This window comes from Ceratotherium simum, chromosome 3 (assembly GCF_057802395.1).
Source record: "Ceratotherium simum simum isolate JZ-2026a chromosome 3, ASM5780239v1, whole genome shotgun sequence".
Lineage (NCBI taxonomy): Eukaryota > Metazoa > Chordata > Mammalia > Perissodactyla > Rhinocerotidae > Ceratotherium > Ceratotherium simum.
This window is the reverse complement of record NC_141902.1, coordinates 53,165,472-53,191,275: the sequence shown is the minus strand read 5'-3', so window position 1 is coordinate 53,191,275 and position 25,804 is coordinate 53,165,472. Positions and strand designations below refer to the sequence as shown.

Sequence of the window (25,804 nt, the reverse complement as noted above, 5' to 3'; positions counted from 1 at the left end):
TCAGCCCAAGACCTAGCCACAGCCCTTTCTCTGACCTGCGGTTCAACTCTTCCCTGAGGTTAAGGATATGACTGGGACACGTTGGAAGCTGAACTACCTCTCGAGAGGTCCTCAACTGGACAATGATATCCTGTAAGATCAGCTGATTCAAACTTTAGGGGAAATGAGCACTGCAAATGTAACCTGAAGCCCAGTTTTTTCATGGCCTTGAGCAGAGATGAACACACTGGGTTCTAGTCTGGGTTTGGAGATGCCTCCAGGTCCCCGTAGGATGAGACCTGGGTGGTCGATGTAACTGCTCAGGGCCTTCCGGATCTAACATTCTAAGGGACCACGAAAATGGACAAAGAGAGGCCAACCCGAGGATTGTCCCAGAAAGTATCAAGTTTTCTTCTAGCACTGGGCAGCAAGGTGGCCACATTCTTGGGAAAAGAGAGAGACTGTGTCAACATGACTGTGGACTCTGTGCAGTTTCAGAAACACTAAAATAGCAGAGGCTGAAGTCACTCCAGGAAGAGACTTCAGGGAACTTGTGCATCTTCAGACCAGTGGCTGCACCCTGCCCTTCTGAAGGCTCTGGGCCACCCACACTCACCTTTGAAGGGGGACTGGGCTCGCGTCATAAGGAAGAGCTGCTTGCTCTTCTTGCCTCTGGGCTCCTGGCGGACGTGGTAGCCCAGCGTGTTGCAGCGGCCCTTCTTGCAGCTCAGACACAGGCCCCGGCTGAAGCTGTCCATGTCGCTGCACAGGTAGGCCATGCTCTGCATGCTGGGGTGCAGCAAGGAGTCGATGAAGAGGTACACCGACCGCACGTGGGCGCACTTTATGGTCCGGGTGATGGCTGGAACGCAGGGCAAGAAGGACGTTAAGGCCCCTTAATCCAAAGTACCCTCTACTCAAAGGACCGTCTTGTTTCTCACTACACAGCAGCAGCACATTAGGAAGGAGGGGCAGGTTGCTGAGGGCGACCACTGACAACAGTGGATGTAACCACTGACGGAAAACTGCGGGAAGAGTAGACCTGCTCAGTCATGTAGGGAAGAGGCATAATGCCAGGATCCACGGGTCTCCTCAGGGCACCCCCCATTACAGTGCCTTACGTAGGTAGGAGTTTTAACAGGAACCCCAAGTCACTAAGAAAGTACCAAATTATTTCAGAAAGCAAGATAGTGTAATTCATTTTAGAAATATTTGTGTCTCAAATGGTTACAAATACACATGTGCTGATGCTTTGCGGATGAGTGAGCTGGAACAGGCTCGTGTGGAATGCCTTAGTAAAGCTGGGGAAACAAGGGCCAAGGCACTCTTGGGGCTTGGCTAACAGTCTGGTGAAAGCTGAGGCCTCTCCCACCCTGTCCACCTTCTGTCCCAAAGCAGCCATTGCATTTTCTGGGTAACTGGCCTTGGGTAAGCCAGGCTGGGGATTGGCTTCTGGATGGACACGTCCCAATGACCAGGTCTGAATGGGCCTACCCCAAAACAGCAAGCTTAGGAAGTTGATCTACCATGGATTTTTGACCATTTTTTTTTTTTTAACTCTCCAAATATTAACCTAATCTTGAGTAAATTATTCTTAAGGAATGTTGAAGAACCACCACAAAATATGTAAAGTACCTAATGTGGAGGTAGAGCACAGGTAACTTTGCCAAAAGCTATTTCCTCAAGTGTCGGAAGGCTAGATGCCAAGATTAGACATCCCAGTTCTTTTTTTTTTTTTTTTTTGTGCTTGAGGAAGATTTGCCCTGAGCTACCATCTGTGCCAGTCTTCCTCTATTTTGTATGTGGGTTGCTGCCACAACATGGCTGACAAGTGGTGTAGGTCCGTGCCCGGGATCTGAACCCATGAACCCAGGCTGCTGAAGCAGAGCATGCCAAACTTAACCACTACACCACGGGGTCAGCCCCCACCCCAGTTCTTGGTCTAGTGGCTGTGTTTATTGAGCCCTCCTGTGAGGGAGATACTACGTTGAGGGCCTCCACACATCTACTCCCTCAATCTTCACCATAGCTCCTTGAGGCAGCTGCTGTAAATGAGAAAACTGGGCTTCAAAGACATTCACTACCCCACTCACACTCACCTAGCTGGAGGTGGTGAGGAGGGTAGAGCAGTTATCAAGTTGCCTTCCGAAGTGGTTGGGAGAATGACCCCAGAATGGGATCACTTTTAAACTTAAGGGTGAAGAAAACTGAGAAAACCCACACCAAAGTTGGGCAAACTAAATAAATATATTGGTTCTATGACTTTGAAGTTTAGTACCAAAGAGCCAGTAGGACTAGTTGGTCAGAGATGCATTTATCAGGCACCTCGTTACTGAACACCATCCTGGAGGTCTGTATTGAGCTCTGGGAGGGTATAGGTCTGGGAGGAGGGCTGGATGGTCAGCAGGGAACTGCTGGTGCCTGGAGTGGTGAAGGTTCGAGGGAGCTGTAAGGAACGATAAGGTGAAGTTCCCAGAAGGCTCTGTCAGGCATGGGTGGGTGGAAAGCTGGGAGTCCAGCCAAAATGAGATACTGTCGAGTCTGAAGGTCATTCTGATACAGGAGAGGTGAAGGTGCTGATGTAATCACAAGAGAGTATTCTCAGTTCGTTTTGGATGATTGGGGTGAGAAGGTGGTGTGCGTGGGTGGGAATCTCCAGTTGGCTTAGAGTAAGTTGGCATGTTTTAATCAGGATGATATTTTATAATAATGACAAATTTGGAATGTCTATGGAATGTATGGTTTTTGCTGACGTTTTTGTTCTTTAATCCTGTGCATATAATCAAAGTGCATGTTAATGCTTTGGTTTTAGGATTTGAGAGAGAAGTGGAATCACAACCCAGAGAATGCCACATTCAGTTTCTGCCCTGAGATAAAGGAAGTCCCAAGGACATATTTAGCGCTGAACTTCGAATTAGAAGAATTTCAATAATGTCCTGTAGGATCAGCTGATTACCTCACAGGGGTGGAATTGTTATTCCCACTCTTGTGAGACCAAGGATCAAGAAGCCATGATCTATTAAGCGGATCCTCATGTGGCCCAGACTAGAGGAAGCCCCCTCAATAAGGAAGCTTCCAGAGAAGGAGGAATAACCACAGGCATCAGGACTTAACTTTCAGAAGGGCTAATACCCAGGAGAGACTTTGCTTCAGGACACTCGGTGGAGGCAAGAAGTGGGGATTCCTGGTGGTGCCCCTCAGCTTGTCCTCAGAGCTTGGTGCTCCAATGACCACTGCCTATTAAGAGGAGGGGCCTGTGGGGGAACACCAGCCCTTCCCCACTCCCATAAGCCCTCCCTCTGAGTGAACTTGGTGACCATACACCCTGGGCCCCCACCCTTGCCAAACTCTTCCCAGAATCCCGCAGAGTTGGTAGGTTCCACTGGATCCAGAGGCTCCATGCAAGTGTGGGGAGTGTAACCTCTTGGCCATTCGTCTTGCTCACCATTTAAGCCGTGCTTGGCAATATCTTTGTAGAACTCCAGGAAGTGGCAGCCAGGTTGGAAGGTGCCCCCATTGGGGTAGAAGTCATAGTGTGCTATGGGCTGTTTGATGCCCACACTCAGGCCCATGTGCTCCTGGGTAAAGGTGTGAATGGCGTCCACGAAATTGGCGTCATCTGGCGAAAGACGGTCACTGGGGGAAGTGCCCTCGAACAAGGGACCTGCGGCATCCAGTGCTACCAGGGAAGCAAGGACAAGCATTAGGTGGGAGCAAGCTGAAGGGGGAGAATGCGCTTTCCAGCTTTGCAATGTTATTACACATTCATGAGCTAGCAGGAAGAAGAAAATCCTAGGGCATAATCTTTCTCTAGAAAATCTTGCTATAACCTTTTCGGAGTAAAACCATAGTAATTCATGGTGCTGAAAATTAGACACAGGCTGGGAATTATCTATGGGGAAAAGAGGCTTGCAGGAACTATCCAGTGGTAGAAACAAGGTTATGAGGAAATGCTTGATTTATTCAAGCAAATCAATTTTAAGTACCTCTCAAGCTACTTTCAAGAGCATCTGTTTGCATACAAAAAACCACTGTGCTTATTGTAAGTAGTTCTAACCTAGCCATCAAAGAAAGAATTTATTTGCCTGCCTGTTGTCAATAATTTCCCTAAACAAGCTGCCTTTTCTCCTAGACTAATGTCATTTTATTGGAATGTCCAGAACAGCCTTGGGACATCACTGTTCCTGGGTGAAAATGTTCTGAGCAAATAGCTCAAAGCTCTGGTCCTCAATTGACAGATGTGTTTGCATGACACAGGTGGCCACTCCTGGCTGACTGTAGTTGGGGAATATTGATGCACTCAGGGCTTTTTTCCTCTGACTTTCTTCCTTTACCTTCTCTGGAGGACCTTTGATATCCACATCAGCCCTGGCTTCCAACCCTGTTGGGGTGAAGGAATTGACAGGGACCCTGAGAGCGTCTGTTCTCCAGCCCTCACCTCACCTCATAGGTACAAATGAGAGATGTCTTGGTGTGACTTACATTCCTTTCCTCATCAGGCTGACTACAAGACGACAACAGAGTAATTTGCAGTCCCACTGCCTCACACGTGTGTGGGCCTGGCTAATAATGTCTGATGTGGCCCATGACACCAGCCAGAGTGGAGAGGGTCCTGGGCCTGAGGCTGCCTCTCTGTGATTCTGACTCAGCCTTCCAGGCCTGGTTCCTCGGTGAGGGGCCTCATTGGCCTTCTGTGGAAGGTTTGCTCACCCCCAAGCTATTGAGGGTAAAATCACAGGGGTAGAGGGACAAATGCTGGTGTGTGCACCAGGCCTCCCCAGTCACCAGCAAGATAAAAAAAAATAAGGACGAGGAAATGAGTTCTCACAGCGACCAATTTATTTCGTTTAAATGTCTGCCATTATCCCTATCTTTTTTTCACATTAAAATAAATCTCTTCTTTTATGAAGTAATGGTAATAGTAGATGGTAGATACCAAAAATGTTCTTACTTGATAAAATAAAAGGTCACAACAATGTTATTCAACTTAAATTTCCTTTGAATTGTTTTAGCCTGTGAAATATTGTTTTAGCCTGTGAAATATTGTTTTAGCCTGCTGGGTCTTGCAGGATAAGTAGGAGTTTGGTAGGTAGACTAGGGCTGAGTGGGTGAGTGGTGGTAAGATATTCCAGGCAAAGGGAACACTACATGCAAAGGCCCAGAAGCACAAGAGGCCATGGCGTGTTTGTAAAGTGGAGAAAAATCTAGTGTCAGCCTAGAGCTACAGGAAGGGAGGAGCGGGAGGAGAGGTGAGAGAGCTCTGGGGACACTACTCTGAGAAGGGCTTGCCTGCGCCTTCTGAGTTTTATCCTCTGGGCATCAGTGGGCCTTGGGGCCTTGGCTTGGGAGCAGCCTGATCAGGTGTGTTCCTCCAAACATAATTCCAGGGCCGCAAGGGGGGCAAAGCTGGTGTCAAGGATGTCTGGGAGGAAAGGCCTTCTTGCCTAGCCCCAGCTCTCTCTGGGTACCTAGGGCCATTTCCAAGTCGGTGTAGAGCCCTCTGCCTCAATCCACATGGGCTCCAGAGTAAGACCCATGTGTTTCACAAATGTAGAAACTGAGGCACAAACGTGCCTGATGTTACAGCAAATTTAGGGCTGTGATTCTTTAACTCGCTCTTGTTGGGTTTTTTAAACTATAGGTTGAAAAGTAAACTCTTTCCTGCTACAAAAGCGTATGGAAAGACTACTTTTTGGGTTCTATCTGGCATGACTACAAGAGGCATTTGTTCGAGGAAAGGCAATAGGAATCGAGGCTGTGATCCGCTCTGAATTCTCTCGGAATAGCAGTCTGTGACGGTGGCCGTGTTTGAAATAGTGCTACAAGTCCTCCTGTGAACACCAGCACGGCGCGAAGGAAGCTGGGGGCGTGTTAACTACGATGGGAAAGCAGGTCCTGGCCCTGCGCCCCGTGCAGCTGTGGAGATTACCGTTGTTAGTTACCGGGCATGGTTACCTGTAATTCTCCCAATCTTGTGCTTTCCGCGCATGTAACTGCCAGCGAATCCCGAGACGTGTGCACCCAGGCTGTACCCAATTAGATGAACATTGCTCGGAGAGAACTGAGCAGATTCCTGGAAGACAGCAGCAAGATGGTTACAGGAGGAGAAGAGCTGCCCGGCTAGAAGACTTTTGTGGGTCCAGCTTGTTCTGGGCTCCCACCCTGTTCTTTGTGCCCAAGTGCAAATGAGGTGCTTAATTCATACTCCAGACCCAGAATGGTTTCTCACCTTGCTGATTCTGTCCTTGCAGAGAGGCGGACCCTCCTTTCAGGCTCAGCTACCTGGGACCCTGCCTGTCTTCACCTGACCATGAATGCCCCATGGAAGTGGTTCTGTTCATTCATGTGGGGTCTGATGGTTTACAGGGTGTGTTTAGACGCCTTAGTACACCCACACGGGTGAGCATAAGAGGAATAGTGGATGGGGTCAGGAGAGAAGATGGTTGTATAAAATAGGGGTTCAAGCGAGGCCTCTGAGAGAGCCTTGGGGTCTGGTCTCCGTCTCTGCCTTCCCATCCCATGAGCTCAACAGAAGTGGTTTTCCTGTCTCTGTTGCTGTTGGAGACCAGCTTAATTCATGCAGTTTTAGGGGAAGAGAGGTTGGGGAACGTCCTACCTCCAGCCACTGGAGAAGATCTGCGACCTCCTGGCCCACGAGGCGGCTATTGCGGACAGCGACGCTGTACTGGTGGTAGGCCAGGATGACCCAGTCTGCCAGCACCACGTTCACTGGCTGGACCAGAGGAGACTTCAGCGTGGCCACCAGCTGCCAGATCCAGCTTTCCAGCAAGCCGTCGAACTGCGGGTGGGCCCACAGGGTAGTCAGCTTCCCCGGGATGGGATGGAGGGGGCTCTGCACTGGTTTCTTCTTTCTCTCTATTCACCCCTTTTTCTTCTCCAACTCTTGGCTGCTGCTGGGTCTTTCTCTCCAAGAGAAAGGGCTTAACAGGGGTTTTTCAACCTTGGCACTATAGACATTTTGGGCCATATACTTGTTCGTTGTGGGGGCTGTCTTGTGCATTGTAGGATGTTTAGCAGCATCTCTGGCCTCTACCCACTAGATGCCAGCAGCCACTGCCCCCCCGCACAAGTTGTGAAACCAAAAATGTATCCAGACTTTGCCAAATGTCCCCTGGGGGCTACTACCCCCAGCCCCCAACTTAGAACCATCACCTTAACATTTCCCTATTTTAGGATTTTCTAATTCTTAGAGCAATCGAAAAGGCTGTGTAAGCCAGGCACTGAAAGCTGATCATCCTTTGAGGATCAGCTCAGCACCACCTCCTCGGGAAAGCTGCTGTGCCACCCTCTGAATGCCCCTGTGTTTGCTCTACTCTCATCCCCTGCATTCTGCCGGCTTTAGAGGGACGAGCACCATGAGCTGGAACACAGGAGGAGCTCAAGAAGTGTTTATGGAGAATCGTTCCGTGTATGCGCCTTATTTGAGAACCAATTTGCAGGGCACTCCTGAAGGGTTCACAGAGCAAAGACATTTCTGCTGTGTTTTGAAGGATTAATAGGAGTTCGCTTAGAAGAATAATGGTGGGCAGGTGAATGTGGTGGTGGTGGGGGGTGTCTAGGGCGTTGCAGGCAGAAGGAAGAGCAAGTGCAGAGGCGCAGAATCAAGAAAGGGCAGTGTGGCCTGTCTGCGGAGAGGAGAAACGTCCGGAGTGGTTGAAGGCTAGGCCACGGCCGTGAAGCTGGAGGGCGACACTGATGGTTTCATGTCATCCTGGGGTAAGATGCAGTCATTTGATAAACGTTTACCCAGTGCCTTCCGTGTTCAAATCCAGACTCTCCAGTTACATGCTGAGTGACCTTGGGCAAGTTATTTAACTTTTCTGTGCCCAGTCTCCTCGTCTGGAAAGTGAGGATAATGCTAGTGCCCTCCTTCCAGGATGGCTGTGGAGATGAATGCGGGAAATAGATGTAAAGCACTTAGCACAGTGCTTGGGGCACAGTAAGGACTCGGTCACTGTTGGTTATCGCAGCTGTTGTTGTTATCATTATTATTACTAGTAATAGTAGACGTGTTCCAGTCTGGACAGGATTTTGAGAATGAAGAGCTCATTCTGGTAAAAGGACCCTGCTCCCTTCACGCTGCATTTGTAAATGAGATATTTATTTGATCATTAATTCAGTTAACAAATATTTTTGGAGAACCTAGTATGTATAATGGATACTGTCCCACAGGAGAAGAGAGGCAAGGACACTCTAGGCAGGAGGCACAGCCTGAGCCAAGGCCAAGAGGAGAGAACTCACATGGTACATGGAGCAAGCTACAAGCAGGGGAGAGGGGGAGGTGGGGAAAGATGAGGATGGGGGGGGCGGCGGGGTTGGGGGGCAGGGAGAGTGCCGGGGAGGCAGGGGGAGTGGGAGGAAGGAGGGAGAGTGGGGGCATGCAGGCGAGTGAGGGAGAGGCAGGGGGAGAGTGGGGAGACAGGACTGCCCCGCTGTGCTGCCACACTTTCTCACTTCCCTCAGTTCCAGTCCTGACCTGGAGTCAGGTTCCAAGTCCACGGCTCCCCCTCCTCCGGAGCTCTCCTCTGGATGCATCCCCTCCTTCCCACCTTCTTCTCTCATTTTTCTTGTAAAGGGACCATCCCTTTGGCTAAAGCAGCTGAAGAAATGGAAGGCTCTTCCCTCACAGTGACTGGCCTCCGTCTAATCCATCCACCCGCCGGGCCCCACGGGAGAGCTTTCCATGTCTGATCTTTGGTTCCCTTTAAAGCAGATTTCATCTTCCCAGCATTCTGCCCTCTGCCCCCTAGTCCGTTTTTCTTAAAGAGACATGGACTGAGTTCCTACCTGGCTAGAGAGAAGCGGCGAGGAGACTGCAGTGTGAAGCCTGCTGTGGAAGGGCTCCAGTCAACCCATCCTTGACAAAAGCTCAATCAAGTGGAGTCTTTGCAAGTGTGGGCTTTGGACTGTGAGGGTTCTGGTTTTGGAAGTCTGTCCACTGAGGGCTGTGTGACTGTGGTAGCTGCTTGACCTCTCTGAGCTGCAGTTTCCTCGTCTGAGAGAGAAGGCTAACTCAAGCACCCTCATTGGGAGGTGTGAGGATTGAACGGGCTGCCGTGTAATGTAAAGGGCCCCGATCTGTGTTAGGGCCCTTGTCTAAGGCAGGAAGACCCCCACCACCTTCACTGCCAACCCTGTGGGGTGGTGGGACCCCTTTAAATCCTAGGGGGATGCTGCTGGCAGCCTGCAGGAGCCTCTGTGCTTTTCTGGGATGACATCAGCAGGCACCCCACCTCATGGCACCGTGTGGCTCCCCACTGCCCCACGCGGCCAGGCCTGGGGTCTGTTCGTGAGGAGGCTCTCATTGATTACATGTTGAAGGAGTGGGGGTGGGTGGGCCCATTTTTCCCTCTAGGGCAGGATCGAGGGGAATTTCAAGACGGCAGGGAAAGGTTTCCAAGTCATGAAATAGACCCCAAATCTCTGGAGGTCTCAAATCGTGAACTAAGCTTTAAATGGACTGAAAACCAGGGAGGAGAATTTCCTCTTGGAGACAAGTCCTTGCTTAGTTTGGTTTTAGTTATTGCCAGCAATATTCTTTCTCCCTTTCTTCCATAATAGTAGAATTTTTAGTATGACCGAAAGGTTACACTTTCTCTAAGAGGCTACATGTCTCAGCAACTTTTCCATCTAGGTATGGCCAATGGATATAACTAGAAGCATCTCACAGATGCTTCTGAGAGGCTAACCTAAAAAAACACTCTTTTATACCAAAAGCCATTGAACTGTACACTTTAAATGGATGAATTGTATGATATGTGAGTTCTATCTCAATTAAGCTGTTTTAAAAAGAACTCTACTCTCTGACCCCTTTGTGTACATCTGTTACTACATTGTGCCATCTGGAATAAAGATGTGATGGCTAGTGCTCTAGCTGCCATCTTAGACTATGAGGACGAGGGCCACACTCAAAGTGTGGCAGAGTAGTGAGCTGGAAATGAGCTGGGTCCTTGAGGACTTCATTGACCAAAGCCATTTATCCAGATTTGGATTATATATCTCTGAACTATTGTGTGAAATGGAAGCAAACTTCTGTTTTATTTCAACCACTGCCAATTTGGGTTTCTGTGATTTGCTGCTGAATTTAACCCTTACGGATACAACATTTCATTGGGACACTATGTTTTCTGGCTTCCTACCCCCTCTTATGAAACATGCAGATTCACCTGCATGGATTGCAATCTCTGTGGGCCCTCATGTGCTGTGTGACCTCTTTGAGCCACATTTTATTATCTGAAACATGGGGATAGTTCTCCTTTCTCTGCCCTGCTTACTCATGGAATTGAGATAATCAATGAGATAATGTGTGGAGAAGCATTTGGAAAATTAGAATGTGCTTTACAAATATTATGCATGAAGTTGTTATTGGTGGCTCCCTATCTTTTTATTAAAATTGAATACACGAGGGAGAAAAAAAGAAAATGTAAATGCAGAGCGAAAAAGCCATGTCAGCATTTCCTACCGACCACCCGTGGATTATCACCACCAGAGGCAGAGAGGAATTGAAGCCGCACTGCTGTAACGTGTCTGAGTGATTGAGCCGAATCCGACAGCCCTTATCCATCTGGTTTTCAAAGAGCAGGAATTTGGTCGCTGTCTCCCGCAACGTTTCCTTTGTTTCAACAGCTTGAAATCTTCCAAATGGCTCTGGAATATAAGATTGGGGACAGTGCTTAAGTTGGCATCTGTTCTACCTCTGCCAGCTCTGGGACAGCCCGAAAGTCTCTAAGAGCACCAGCCGACAGGGTTACTGTGAGGTGCTGGAGGTAGACATGAGCCGCAGCTTTGGGGAACCCAAAAGAGCATGTCCAGCAGAATGGCCATTTCTCTCCTGGGAGCTGATGGGGGGTGACCTCAGAGGACCCAACACAGGAGTGGAGGGGGCCAGGTCCTCCAGCCTGCCATCCCAGTGACTACAGGGTCAGCCAGTCAGACCCTGGAGTAGCTCTAGGACAGCAGGAAGATGGGAGAGGCCATTGGGACTGAGGCTCAGAGGGGATAAGTATTTCACCCCAAATCACACTGCCAATAAGTGGTAGAGTCAGAATTCGAACAGAGGTCTCTTTGATTCCAATTCTCTACATCCCTATGCTACGGAGACAGTGAATAGGGTATCTTAGTTGGATGACCCTGTGCATTAGCTCATGTAGGTCAACCTGTTCTCACTTGCAGACACATGATATCATGGAGCCTTGCATGGACCAGGTAGGCTTGGGGTGGGAGGTTCTCAAACGGACTGGCAGATTCCACATGATGGGGGGAGTGGCATTCCAGGAGGACTTTTCAGGGAAAGTGATGCTTGTCCTTGCCTTGAAGGATGAACAAGGGCTTGTGTGTATGTGTATGTGTGGGTGGTGGGAGGGAGCAGGGCTTTCTGAGCCGGGGAAACCGCGTCGTAAGGGCTCAGAGGCATGGGACCTTCTGGGCATAAGGAGGCCCGAGACAAGGCCGGGCAGCCAGAGCATGGCAGGCCCTGGGATGCTGAGGAGTCTGGACTTTATGCTCTAGATGATAGGCTGTTGCCAAGGAGTTTTTCAGCAGAAAAGGATAAAGGAATATCCATTCAGAATCTTCGAAGATGTGGGAGAGTGGGGTAGGGAGAGAAAGACTTTTTAAGATTTCACCTTCAGTTGTTGTCCCGAAAGGTCTTCTAGCCTCCCTTTTGGGGGAGCCTCACCCTGACCCTGAGCCACTTTGGAATGGGGGTGGGCATTCACCCAACTCTTCAAGGCAGCCCAACAGCTGTCAAGGCCATGGTGTTGGCCAAAGACGGACACCGCCACTCAGGGGCTGGGGGAAGCCTGAGAAGGCGCCAGATTCTCAGGGTTGTGGCGTCCCAAGATGAGTGACATCTTTTCTGCCAAGATTGGGGGTCAGGGGGGAAGACGGTCTCACCCTCCCTTCCAGCCGAGGGTGGGCTCTCCTGTGGTTGAGGGGCAGACACAAGGCCGTACGAGCATTTCTGGTCAGTGAACTCCATTCAGCCCAGTTACCAAGGACCCCAATCATTCTTTCTGAGCATAAAGTTACTCAGGCTTCTCAAATAATAAGTCTTGGGCTTTTGGTTTCAGGGGACAGCAGAACAGAGAGATGATGAACCTACAAAGTGCAAGGGGAGGTATTAATGAAAGCAATTTTCCTACCCAAAGGTTATTGATTCTAAAGCTTATTAACTCCCAGCAAAGGGCAATGATTTTTCACTATGACGACAGAATAAAACGCATCATATTTTATTAAAAGGAGATGTGAGGGAGAATCTGAATAACTTCTCTGAGATAATGAAGACTTTCTGCTGCTCATTTGGCTTTCCCAAGCTTAGAGGCTGCCTGAGCCTGTCCTCGTCCCTGCGAGCGTGCTCCCAGCTCAGGCTCCCCATTTCACTGGGTGCACTGCCCTCCTGGCCTTCTAAGTCAGAAGCTTGGGTGTCACCTTGCACCCCTACCCCAGCCTTCCAATCAGTCCAAAGCTTGGGATCCCAAATATCCCTCGAAGCCAGTGCCCTAGTTCAGACGCTCGCTTTTTCTTGCTTGGTTTATTGCAACGGTCTCCTAACAGGTCTCTCTGTTTAGTCTTGCCATGCTCCCTCACACTGCAGCTCAAAGAATCTTTCTAGAACAGGAATGACTATTATACCCATTAGTGACTTTTTAAGCTTCTTGGTATTGCAGCCAAGGCCACCCCGTGAAAGATAATCCCTCATTTCCCCAAGTCCTCCCCTCTCTTGATCCTCCCGCTACCCCAGACTGCCAATAGTTCCCCCAGATGCTGTCGCACACTCCTGCACCTTTGCATGCTCGCTTCCCCCTCTGTCTCTGCTGCTCCCTGGTGAACTCTGGACCTTCCCTTAAAATGGAACCCAGATGTCACACCCTCCAGGGAGCCTTCTCATCTAGCCAGAGAGAATGACTTCTTCTTGCTGCCAGCACTCTATTGGGTCCTGATCCTAACGCACTCATCACGTGGCGTGGTGACTTATTTGTGTAGGTGTGTGGTGTTTCCTCCACCAGTCTGTGAACTCGCGGATGGTGGTGCTGGTAGGTGCCTGACCAATGCTTGGTGAGCGATGTGGTATTCTGTGGGACCCAGGGCTCAGATCAAAGTCTCACCTTTGATCTGTCAGTCATTTATGCATTGGAGCTAGATGTAACTCACTTCCTTTTATTCAGTGACCGAATAGCTGCAGCTTCCTTCATTTCAGGATAGCTGACTCGAATGCTAAGACGACTGTATGAAAATAAAATGGGGATAGAAATAGTACCTGTCTCATGGAGCTGTTACAGGATTAAATAAGAGCTCAGAACAATGCCAGGCACATCATTAGCAGCTACGTGGGGTGTGTTGTTAAAGTAAGTACAGATTAGAGCATCTAACATCTTGCATTTTTGATCTGTGAAATCCTTTCTTTTTGTGAAAATTTACCCCAGTTGCCCTCCCAGGACCAATTCTGTCTTGTGTATATTTACCCTGGATTTAGCTGGGAGAATAAGCTCTGGTTCTGGAGCCGAGGGCCTCAAGGCTGTTCAGGAGAGTCCTATGGAAAAAGAGTTGTCGGATGGAAAGGCCCACAAACAGCTGAACTGAATGGGGCACTCCCTTTTCTCTTGCGGGCTTGGCTTTCTTTTAGTGTGTGTATGAGCGAGGAAGTTGCATATATATATATATATTCATTTATTCATTTATTCATTTATTTCCTCAACAAATACTTATTATGCATCTATTATTATATTATGCCCTGGGCCCTGGCTGGTACTGATTGGAGGCAATTAGGGCATGACCTCTGTTTTTCAGGAGTCCCCAGTCCAGTGGGAGAGGCCAGCATGAGAATCAGCCATTTCCTGTGGCTGCTGTACGTGCTTCAGTGGAGGGATGCCCTGGGTAGGGGCTTTAGGGAAGATGCCAAGAGAAGATGAGGCATCACTTGAGTCTAGATGGATGTAAGATTCTCTAGGAGCTCACATCTAGGAGAAATTGTTGAAGAAAGTGGGGCTCTGGTGCCTAAAAAAATAAGATTTAGTGGAGGACATGAACAGTGAAGGGCTGTGTGGGGAAGAAGGGTTAGAATTCTTCTGTGCAACTCCAGGAGATAGAAACAGAATCAATGGATGCACATGACATAAAGAGAATTTCTGACTTTAAATAGTTTCACAAAAATTCTTAGTTGAAGAAATTGAGACAAAGAGCGAACATAGGCAGTAAAATAACAAAGACAGAAATGTTAATAGATTAGCACCCAAAAATGCACACTATATGATCATATGAGGTTGCTGAAGATGGGCCACAGATTTTGTTCTGAGCTTCCTATTGGCCAAGTCAAAGAGGGAAACAGGAGCAGTTATAGGATTTATGGTGTCCAGTTGCTCACGCTTTCCTGGTCCTGAAGTCTGAGAATGTTTCCCTATGGATTATTGTAAAAAGAGGCCACTGGGTGAGGCAGTGGTCATTGTCTTGAACACCACTCCTACAAAATACGCAGTGGTAAGTTTTATGTGGTTGAGTCTGAGAGTGCTCTGCAGTCCTCAGCAGAAGCAGCGGCCGCCGTGCCAAATAGCATGTAAGTTGCAGTCTCTGCGAGGCTCTTCACTATAATCTAGCAGCAGTCCCTGTGGCTGAGGGAGGCAGGGGCTACTTCAGGTCACATTTTGGATGGAAGGAGTAGCATGCCAGAGTGGAGTGTCTGAGCCTCCATGGGAGCAGAGTGTGTCCCCTTCACAGAACACACACAATCCTGGAGCATCCTCAGCCAAGCCATGGCTCCAAGGACTCACTGCCGTCACCCATCCCGTGCACATACCCAAATCTCTCCCGAGCCTGAGCCCTGCACATGGCCAGCTCCTGACTGGGCGTCTCTACCTGGGAACCCTTTTGGCATTGCAAACCGGGTGAGGCCAAACTGAATTCATTCTCTTTCCTCCCGACCCATTCTTCTTCTTTCTTTCTATATTTCCTATTGTGGTTTGTAACACCATCATTCATCCATGCTGTTGCTCAAGCTAGAAAGCTTAGAGCTGTCCTGGGATGCCCTCTCTGTCCCCTTGGTTACCCACTAGTGTCACCGAATACTGAGGACTCAGCTTTATGATTATCTTCTCTGCCCTCTGCCATTGGCCTGGTCTAGGACTTCATGCTTTTTTTTTTTTTTTTCCAGTTGTGGTATTGTAATAGACTCTTACCTGTTTTATATTTTGTCTATTTGTAGAATTAATACATGCTCATTATATATATACAATCTGAAAAATGCAGATATAAATAAAGAACCTCATTACTTATGGTTTTGTTGGAGTAGTATTTGGAGTATTTCCTTCCAATCTTTTCTGATGGAGATATTTGTTCTGCAGATATTTATTTGGAGTGTCTACAATTGGGATCATATTATGTGAATGGTTTTATATCCCTTTTCACCTGTCATGATAATTTTCTTATAGCATTAAAAATTCTTCAAAAACATGCTTTTGAAGAGTGGCAGAGTTGGTTTGCTTATTCTATGATTGTTGGACATTTAGGTTGCTTTCAGGTTTCTTTTTTTTTCTATTAACAAACAGTGCTCTGATGACCGTCTTTACACATGAAGCTATGTCCGAATCTGTGAGTATGCTCTTAGTGTAGATTCCCAAAATAGAATCATTGGCTCCTCAGGTGTGATGTTATTTATAATTTTTTATATATGTATATATATCTAAATTGATTTTCAGTACTTTTTATTCTAATATTTGAGTGCTTTCTCTGTGTCATGCACTTTTCTAACAGTCTTATTTATATTAACTCATGTAAACCTTATCACAACAGCTCTGTGAGTAAGTTGTGAGAAAACCCAGTGATTCTGTTATGAGAGAGGAAATTTTTTCCAGTTGTATGAGATAGGAGCATCTCCTTTTCCAGGCGTGTCTTCTGAAATTGTCATTTCCTCATGTCTTAGAAGAGATAAAGACATGCCATTGACAAGAATCTGGGGAGGAGGCTGTGGGGAGGAGGCTGTGGTTTCGAGGGGGAGAATGTTAAGTACGGTAAGCAGGCAAGTCCTCTGAGAGAGTCAGGTCCTGTAACCTGGAGAGTGAGTTGACAGGCTGGGCAGACTTGGGGCTGCCCTCTGCATGATAGCAAGTTCCCGGGGCAGTGAAACTTCCTCAGAATTAGTCAGAAGGAGAAGCTGGCTGCAGCCATTACATTTCTAATCTTAGATTCCTTGCAGCAAGTGATTCTCCATTCCTAAATCAGCCTCCAGGTTTGAGGGTTCCTAATATTTCATACTAGACAAATTATTTCATTTTCTTTTGGGTAAAGACATCATTAGGTGGGTGACTGCAGGCGACTGAGGTGGCGTAGGAAGGGACCAAGGATTCTGCAGTAGGAGACCCCAGTAGAAGGTGGGACCTGTCTTCTGCCTGTGACGCCTGGGCTGGGTGCTTCTGCCCAGTTCCATGTTTGTTGAGCACCTCCCCTGTATTGGCTGGTGCTGAGGACACAAGTGCGTACGACAGGAGCCACAGGTATTGATACACTCCTCACAGAGTTGTTTGTGAAATGTCTTCTCATTCGTTATTTAAATTGTTAATGTGTGTGTGTGTGTGTGTGTGATTTCACTTTGTTTACGTGCGCTGCTGAAAATATTCCCAGACCTGGGACGAGTAGGAGAGGTGCTCTGGAAGACCATAATTTCATGATTACCCTAAAAACCCTCTGGGCCATGTCGTCTGCTCAGGATGGAACAAATCTGTGAGATAAATGTAGCCTCAGCTCTGTCCCTGGCTGCTGTGGTCAGGCCTATGATTTGTATATGGGCAACACTGACTTCAGAATTTCTAGGACTACAGTCTGATGGAAAAACTTGAATGAGAATGTAGTCACTGCTGGGCCTTTACAGACTCAGCTCCTAGCTGTTGCTGATCTTTGGTGATAAGCAGATTCTGCCCAAGGCTGTGGTGAGGAACGCTTCTCCTACTCCTGCCATCTTGAATTTTGCCATGACCTGAACATCCCACCCTCCCCTTTACATATTATCTGTAAAATATTTCTCTGCCTCAATTTCTCAATTTGGATGATAGAGTTACTAATCTTTGTGATATCCCCCAGCTCTTGCGACACTCCAGCATCACTGCACTATAATATTGAACCTATATCACCCAAGGCATAAATCACTCCTAAGGAGGGAATAAGGTGCTTTAGAAAGCTGTGGTCACTTCTCAGGTCATTAGGACGTTGTTTTGAACCTGGCAGGAATTCTTAGATTTGTCTTGAATGGGTTTATTTTATAGCTCTTCTTTAAAAAATCTTTGGGATCCAGCCCTGCTGACCTGCTTTGTTACATTTTGGAGGTTTCCATCTCCCCACCCACCTTTGTATTCCTATTTTACCTCTTCTTTTTTGTTTGTTTTTGCTTTTTGCTCTTCACCATTTTGTTGTCAAATAAGATGGTGAGATAAGGGATGGATGGAAATTTATTTTCACAAGTCTGATTTATTCTGTTTTCTTTGCCTGTTTTGGCCTGATTTTGCTAGCCACCCTGTAGCCTGAGACTACAATTCTCCTTTTGTGGATTCCAAGGAAAAAATTTTTTTCTTGTCGGAAAATTTTTTTTTCTTCCAAACATTCTTCTTAGGCTGTACTCCCCTGAAACTCTGGCTAGAATCAGAATGATTTTGTTTTTCTTTCAAGAAATCTGATTATGAAAGAGTATACTATTCAGAAAAGCTTTCCATTTGTACTGGAATCCTCTGGGGATGATGAGGCTTACTTTCTTGAAGTGGTTCCAAGGTCATGGGCACATTCTACCCTGGATAGGTTCAAGGTAGGGTGACCACCTGTCCTGTCAAACCAGGATGAGTGGGCCATTCTAGTTCAAGGGCAACTGAGTGAATAAGGGAGAGAGAAGATGTGATAAAATTGCCCTCCCTATTGATGATCAATCTGAGAGTTTTCATCCAACATCCAATGTGCGACATCCCTTCCTGCCCAGTCTTTCCCCTGTGGTTCCCTGGCCTGGCACGCTCTGCTGTCTTCCCCTATTTCCCTAGTTAAATCACTCTTTCTCCAGTTCTAAACTAAATCTTCATTTCCTCAGGGAAATTTTCTCTGAGTTTCCTGACTTGGTCACATCTCCCTATTATTTGTTCTCTTAGGTGATCTCACAGGTGTAATTTTCTATTTGAATAGTCATTACATAAATATCTATCTCCCCTGTCTGGTAATAAGCTCCATGAAAGCAGGACCTAGGTTTGGTTTTGTTCACATTGAAACTTTAGTCGGTATAGGAAGAGGCTGTAAAGCTCAGTGGTTAGGTACCCAGAGCAGGAGCCATGCCATTTGGGTTTGAAGTCCATTTCTGACACTTAATACTTGTGGGAACTTGGGCAAGTTACTTAAAATGCCTCGATTTTCTCATCACGTCATCTGTAAGATGGAGATGATAATAGTACTTACCTTAGAGAATTGTTGTGAGGATGTGATGAGTTAGTATTGATAAAATTCTATAACAGTGCCAGGCGTGTAGTATGTGCTATATAAATACTTACTACTATGATAGTTTGTCATAAAAAAATTTGTTGGAGGGATGAAAATTGTCTTGAAATGGATCACAGACCTAAATTTAGAAGCAAAAGCAATAAAAATTCTAGAAGAAAATCTTTACAACATTGGGAAGGGCAAAGATTTTTCTTAGGACACTAAGAGCATAAAGCATGAAAGAAAAGAATTGATAAATTAAATACATCTGTTTTTTGAAAGATCTCATTGAGTACATGAAAAGCCAAGCCAGACGGGGAGAAAATATTCAAAATATGTATGTATGACAAAGGACTTTTATTCAGGATATATAAAGAACACTTATAACTCAAGAATAAAAAGACAAACAAACCAATTATAAAATGGGCAAGAGATTTGAACAACTACATCTTAAAAGAAGATATACAAGTAGCATGTAAGCACATGAAAAGATGCCCAAAATCATTACTCATGAGAGAAATGCAAATTTAAACCACAATGAGATACCACCCTTCCCCCTCTAAAATGTAGCCATTAAAAAGATTGACAACACCGAGTGTTGGTGAGGATGTGGAGGAACTAGAACTCTCCATGGTGGGATTGCTGGTAGGGTTGCAAAATACTGCAGCCACTCTGGAAAACCTTTTGGCAACTTCATATAGAAGTAAATGTACACATACCATAAGAATCAGCAATTTCAAGCCTAGGAGTTTACTCAAGAGAAATTAAATCATATGTCCACATAAAGATGCAAATGCTCAAAGCAGCTTTATTCGTAACAGCCCCAAACTAGTAACAACCCAAATACCCAACAACTGGTAAATAGATAAACAAATACTACTCAGCAATAAAAAGGAACAAATTTCTGATACATACAACAGCATAGATGAATCTAAAATGCATTACACTAATTGAAAGAGGCCCCACTTAAAAGGTTGCGTACTGTGTGATTCCATTTATATGACATTCTGGAGAAGGTGAAACTATAGTAACAGACAGCAGATCAGTGGTTTCCTGGGGGTAGGGGATGGAAAGGGCAAAAGGGAAATTTTTGAGGGATTGAAATGTTCTATATCTTGATGATGGTAATGGTTCCCTAGGTGTACATTTAAAAAAATTGTTGAAAAAATGAACTAGAGTCAAGTAATACTGTGGTTTCTCCACGTCACTCAGGGCCCAGGCCAGGGCACTGTAGGCTGCAGAGCAGGCTTTTTGAATCAGTTACTAGTGTGGGACGAGGCTGGTCTGAGAGGACAGGATATTTCTGAGTCCTCTGTAGTTGGAGTCAATTGGCAGGGAGAGCTCCAGCCCTGACTTGGAACCAAATAAGCAGATCAGTCCGGGAGGGGCCTGGCCCTCCAGGACCTCAGGGAGACTTGGCATACTTGGAAGGCCCTTCCAGGTTCCTTTGGGCCAGGGATGACCAGGGGTGCCTGGGCGACCATCCTTGGGAACCAAATCATCTGGTCACAGTGGGTTAGAGATGAAAGGGACTTGGAAACCATGCAGTGTTATGGCGGCCAGCCCGCATACTGCCTGCTTATAATTCTCTTTCTGTGCATCTCAAACAACATGCATTTATTGAAGAGTAATTCTTTTTCTTATTAAGTAAGGATATAGACAACACCACCAATCTACTCTTCCAATCCTCTGGAGAGATTCAGTGTTAACTCACCAAGTAAATAGAATTCTAGAGAAAAGGAAAGAAACTCCACATGTGGTTGTCTCGTGTGGTACAATCTTCCTTTACAATCTGTTTGAAAGAAGCCCTGTGATGCCCTTCTCCCACCCTTAACCATTATTCCCTCAGGACCAGGGACCTCTTACTGGTAATAATGATCTAGTCCAGCTTCCTTATTTTGCAGATGAAATGGGACCCACAGAGGCCAACTGACATGCCCCAAACCATGCATCTAGTCAACAGCAGAATCCAAAGAACTCAGCTCTCTTGACAGTCAAGCCAGCGTCCTCCTGCTCTGCGGGAGGAGAGGAGCCCCATCCTACATCCTTGCTGTGTTTTGGGACTCTGTTCCCATCACTGGTCTAAAGCTCAGAGGACTCATGTTCCGTGCCTCACAGAGGCTGATCCTGCCAAGTAAGGCCCCTGGTCGTCAAAGAGGAAACATGTCTTGAATCACAGAAGGCAGCTGCTGGGGCATCCTCTTCCCTGTGGAAAATACCCCCAAACAATTGGGGTGAGCACAGTAATAAAACTGCAAGTCCCATGACCCACTCAGACACCTGGCAGAACTGTTGTCTGCCAGCCTCGTCCTCAGACTAGATGTTTCTTCCTTCCCTCACAGAGGTAACACTTGGAGAACTCATACAGCTAAGGGGCTGTGATGCTGGTGTCTGACCAGAGTCAGGTTGGGCGACGCTGCTCAGGAGCTGGACAATCATGGTCCTTCAACAGCTCTTGCAATAGTGGATCTTGGCTTAAATCAGGTTGCCAACCGTTATTTTGATAGGCAAATGAGCTCAGTAGTGTTCTTGTTTCACAATCTTATTTGGATGTATAATGACTGTCTAGCCCCTGACTTTGAGCTTCAATTTTCCTTTCCCCTCATCCCTCTGTCTCTGACGTGACCTACACAATTGCCAGATGAGGCTTACGAGGAACAGAAGGGTAGGGGCAGAGGACCTTAACCCTAATTATGGAGTTTAGGGCATTGTCAGATGGTGTCATGGTCAAGGGCTCCAGGAGCACTCAAGTCTTACCCCAACCCAGAGCTACCCTCTCATGGAGACAAGCACACTGGGAGCAGTGGTGGGTGGGGACATGTCCCGCTGTATTATTGGCAGTGCTTGTGCCCGTGAAAGGAAAATGGGGGACACTCCCTCCTCCACGATCAGCTGTCAGAAGATGAGTTGGGTACCTTACACCAGATGAGGAAAGAAGAGAGATTGCTGGCTCCTTTCCAATCTGGCCCCATGGGTGGAAGAGGCCCAAGATGAGCCCATACCCTGTGCATGGCTTGTTAATGCACAGCAAGACACAGTGCTGTGGAGAGGTTAGGAGCCTGGGCTCTGGAGCCAGATTGCTTAGCTCGAATCCCAGCTCTGCTACTTACCAACTGTGTGGCCTTGGGCTACTTAACTTCTCTGTGCCTCACCTATAAAATGGGACTAGCAGTAGTTAGTCCTATTTTACAGGATTAATGTTATAGTCCTAATCCTATCTTTAGGATTGTAATAAGTTATAGATTAAAATATATTGTTTTAAAGCATCTTGAAGGATAGATTTATGGATTTCCTCTCAGTAACTCTTAAGGAAGATGCATAGTCTGTTCTTAGTCACAAGATCACTTACGCAAAGGAAAGAATGGATTCAATCTGGAACATTTATATTTATTTATTGACACAGGGGCTGGCTCATTTTGGGGGAAGGGGCTTCTTCAGAGGAGGGAGATTCACCAGTTCCACTAGGCCATATTTCACCATAAATAACATCAGCAGACAACACCCGATAAAGTGAATGGCTTTGACTATTATGAATTAACCTGAACCTAGTGTCCTGTAATCCGAGCACTGAGAAGGGTCTTTGGGAACTTTCTAGAAAAACCCTCATCTCGTTTGAGTCTCAGCGTTGTGCTGGATCTGGCTTGCACCGGCTCTGAAGAGCCAATTGTGTGCATCCTTCTCAACTCTCCACGTTCAGTAACTTAACCTTGGTAGTTTGAAATTAGCCATACAGGAGTATTTACACCATGGAAACTGGCAAAGGCTGAAGATCAGGGATTTATTTTTTTGAGAGAGCATCAGTTGAAAAACAAGCTCACCACTGAGTGAGATCTTAGTCCACGAAACCTAAGCAAGTGACAAGTAGCACATTTCTTTATTTTCTTTATATCCACTTAAATGGGGCATCGAGTCTCCACCCTGTGGGGTTTTGGTTCTAGTTCCTTTGCCCCAACCTTGTGCAAAGGTCTTTCGGTACTGGTCATTGTTTACATCACGTCCTGCTGCTAAGAAGCCCATGGACCTATCCTACACTGTCCCTTCAGAAGGTCCACTCTTTGGGGTTGTACTTGAGGTATGGGAAGCCCTGTGAGGCTGGGGTACCACATCGCCTCCTCCCTTAGGAGTAACCTGGAAGCTCTGGCTGGGTTCTCGCCTCGTGGGGGCACACCAGCCCCCATCCTCTCCCAGTCGGAGAGTTAAGCATCCTCTCTCTTTCTCATCTCTCCTTGGGGATACCTAGGATTACCTTTTTGTTGAGTTTAGGCTTTCACAAAAGATAGCAACATATGTTCGATTCAAGCAGCTTCTGCTTTCAGTCCTGAAAACACCTCTAAACTAAGGAACGGTGGTGGTGGGAAATTAAAGTCAAAACAATATCTCAGTAAATTATTTTGCTATGTAAAGACAAGGAAGCTGAGACTCAGAGAGGCAAAGTCACTTGTCTAAGCTCGCACAGCTAGTTAGGAACAAAGGGGAGATTTGAATACAGTGCTCTGCCCCCAGCCCAACCTCTTCCCACGATACCATATCACTTCAGTGGAGACCCAGGCAGCCTCTTCTAGACTGGCTCTGCTTCTGTCCACTACTGATGGTCATACAAGTGGCCACCGTTTCTCAAGTGTTTGCTGTGTGCCAGACACTTGGCTAAGCCTTACTTTATCTTACTTTGTGCCTGCTCAGGTCTGCAGTGCCTCATCTACCCTCTTATTCTCAGCTCCATAGGAAGGGCAGATCCAGGATGCTTTTCCAAATAGACTTTGGGCCAGTAGCTTAAATGGAAAGAGAGACCACAAATCCTTCTTGTCTAATTTGGCTTCCCAATGGCACAGCTTTGGTACTGATGTTGGGGTGGGGGTGCTCCGTTCACTCAGTTAGTCCCTTACTCATTCATTTTTCTCTCTACCACCACTTGCTGAGTACTTACTCTGTGCCAGGCATTTTCCCACAAATGAAATTTGCCTTCAATTAAATTGTTTCTGAAGCTAGTATCAGGTTTTCTTTTTTCTTTTTTTAAAAATGTCTTTGTTGCACAAAATTGGAGTAACAGCAGAAAACAAAAGTTTTAAAAATATACCCGCATTCTCATCATCCTAATGGATTGACTTTTTATTTTCCTGTGTTTCTATTCTGTATCCAGAAGCAAATCGATTTTTCACATAGCGGTGCAGATATAACTGCTTTTTGCTTTTTAAATTTCACATTATATGATAAACATCTCTCTGTATTCCTATAGTGTTCATACTCATCATTTTTAAAGGCTGAGTAATATTCCGCTGAGGGAATTTTTTGTAATTTATGTATCCATTTCCCTATCTGGGACAAGCAGTATGTTTCCAATTTTTCATCTTTATAAACAGAGCTGCAATGAACTTCATGCAGAGAGCTTTCCCTTTCAGAGAATTATTCCCACTAGTATGAATTACATAGTGTGGGATTACTTGGTTAAATGATGAGATCATCCTGCTGACATGAGAGTTTAAGCAATTTTACAATAAGTCCCTCACAGGGTGTCAGCCACAATTGCTATCAACCCAGAGAACCCCAAAAGACCCTAAACATTCTCATCCAAGGTGACAATGGGGTGCTGGGGAGCCGCTGGTTTTGGTGAGGCAGGTTAAAATGCTGTTTATGGGACTATCACTTACTTTTTGCTGGTAACTTGGAATGCCTTATTTTATCCAATCCTCATAACACTGCTGTGAGTAGGTGCTATCCCAAAAGGAAACTGGGTCCCAGAGATGGTAAGTGTCTTGACCAAGGTCACACAGGAAGTAGTTGAGTTGAGCCTCATGCCAAGAGTGGCTCCTTAGCAGTCCAGGAAGTTAAAGTCACCCACTGGGACAGACCCATGAACCTCCTATGCCAGGCCTTCAGCACCCCACAGGAGGTGCGCTGACCACAAGGTCATTGAAGTCAGTCTCTTCACAGTTGCACTCCTGTGGTCTCAAGTGTGGTTGTGTTGAGTTGCATTTATGTGGTGACTTAGAAGTGAGCCCAGAGCCTGAAGTGAAGGCATTTCACGTGAGGGAAGCAACTGAACGTGTTCTTTTTTTGGGTCCGCTGCCTCTGCTTTTATAGACACTGTGGCTTTAGACACTCAGAATGATTTCACTCCTATTTAGCTATTGGTGGACTACGTGTGATTGTGAGTTGGCAGATCTCTGCAAGGTCCTAGTTTCCTGTTAACTCATTCTGGTTGACCTTGAGCAAGTCATAGAACTTTCTAGGCCTCAGTTTCCTCATCTGGAAAATGGGGAGATTGGACCGTCTGGCTCTGAGGTCTCCATGGTGGTACAATGAGATGTCCTTGGCTCCTTGAGTCAGCTGGACCAGGGTTCCAGACCTGGCTTTCCCCCAAACCAGCTGGGCCTCAGTTTCCACCTCTGGAAAACCAAGAGGTCGAGAGAAGATCCCAGGGTCCCTCTGGTTCTGAGATGTGTGAGTCCTAAGACTGTCCTATCGCTGACTTGCAGTAAATAAAAGATGCCAGAGAGAAGTGTTCTTGAGGCCAGAGTTAATCAGGCAGAAAGAAAAGTGAGAGTCAGAGCAGTGGTGACCTGGGGCTTCTGGCTCTGTTCCCACAGGAATGCTCTCCTCTCCTATGCTGGAATCTGAGCCAGACGCTTTGCAAAGATAAAAACTTGCAGCATGAGGAAAGCACGAAGCATTAAGCATTAACTTGGGCAAACAGCCCCAAGGTTACTCTTTAAGGCAAAGGTAAACTGTGGGTGGGGAATGTGAGCTGGAGCGTGTGGGACATGCTCTCTAGGGTAGGGGTTTGGGGGCCGCCTGGTGAGGAAGTGGTCCTGACCCGCCCAACCCCTGAGCCTCCCTGGGGCTTCCCTGTGTTGCGGCCTGGGGCTGAGAGGGCAGGTCGTTGGGCCCTCTCAGATCTTACATCTTAGAGACCGAGGACCCACCATGATCCCATTCATTCATTCATTCCACCACACATTTAATGAGTACCTGCTATGTGGCAGGGATTGTGCTTAACGTTGTGGACACAACAGTAAATAAGACAGACTGTGCTTTCAAGAAGCTCATGATCATAGGGAGGAGGCAAGTAAATAGACAATTGTTACATGGCTTGGTAAATGTTTTGATGGCTGAAGAATAGGAGAGACACCCATATGGTGGCTGGTGTGAAGGCAGCAGGGTACCCCATTGGTGGGTAGAGTCACCAGTTCCCCAGATACTCTTGGGGATTCTAGTCAAAGGCTGGCCTGAGGGGAGGAAACGACTATGGAATGTGGGAGGAGGACAAGCCCATGTGTGATCAATATTGTCACCTCTAGACTCATACAGCTCCGGGTCATGGCTGTAGCCTGCACCCTGGGCCCTTCAGCTTTCCCAAGCCCCTTGGAACCCC

The 25,804-nt window shown here is 46.8% G+C and overlaps 1 protein-coding gene across 5 annotated transcripts in view; it reads right to left on the bottom strand.

Annotated features, from left to right (window-relative positions):
* Positions 1–25,804, bottom strand: part of LIPC (lipase C, hepatic type) — a 165,032-nt gene that overhangs the window by 17,720 nt on the left and 121,508 nt on the right. For 3 of the 5 annotated variants that reach the window (XM_004421627.3, XM_087427795.1, XM_087427798.1), the window contains 5 exons: positions 10,463–10,647; positions 6,596–6,778; positions 5,935–6,052; positions 3,425–3,658; positions 596–841 (listed from right to left, as the gene is read on the bottom strand). In XM_004421627.3, the coding sequence (XP_004421684.1) occupies positions 596–841; positions 3,425–3,658; positions 5,935–6,052; positions 6,596–6,778; positions 10,463–10,647 (966 nt within the window). Of the gene's footprint in view, positions 1–595; positions 842–3,424; positions 3,659–5,934; positions 6,053–6,595; positions 6,779–10,462; positions 10,648–11,895; positions 12,100–13,463; positions 13,593–25,804 lie in introns of those variants that run through there. The other 2 variants (XM_087427797.1, XM_087427799.1) reach the window with 2 other exon arrangements.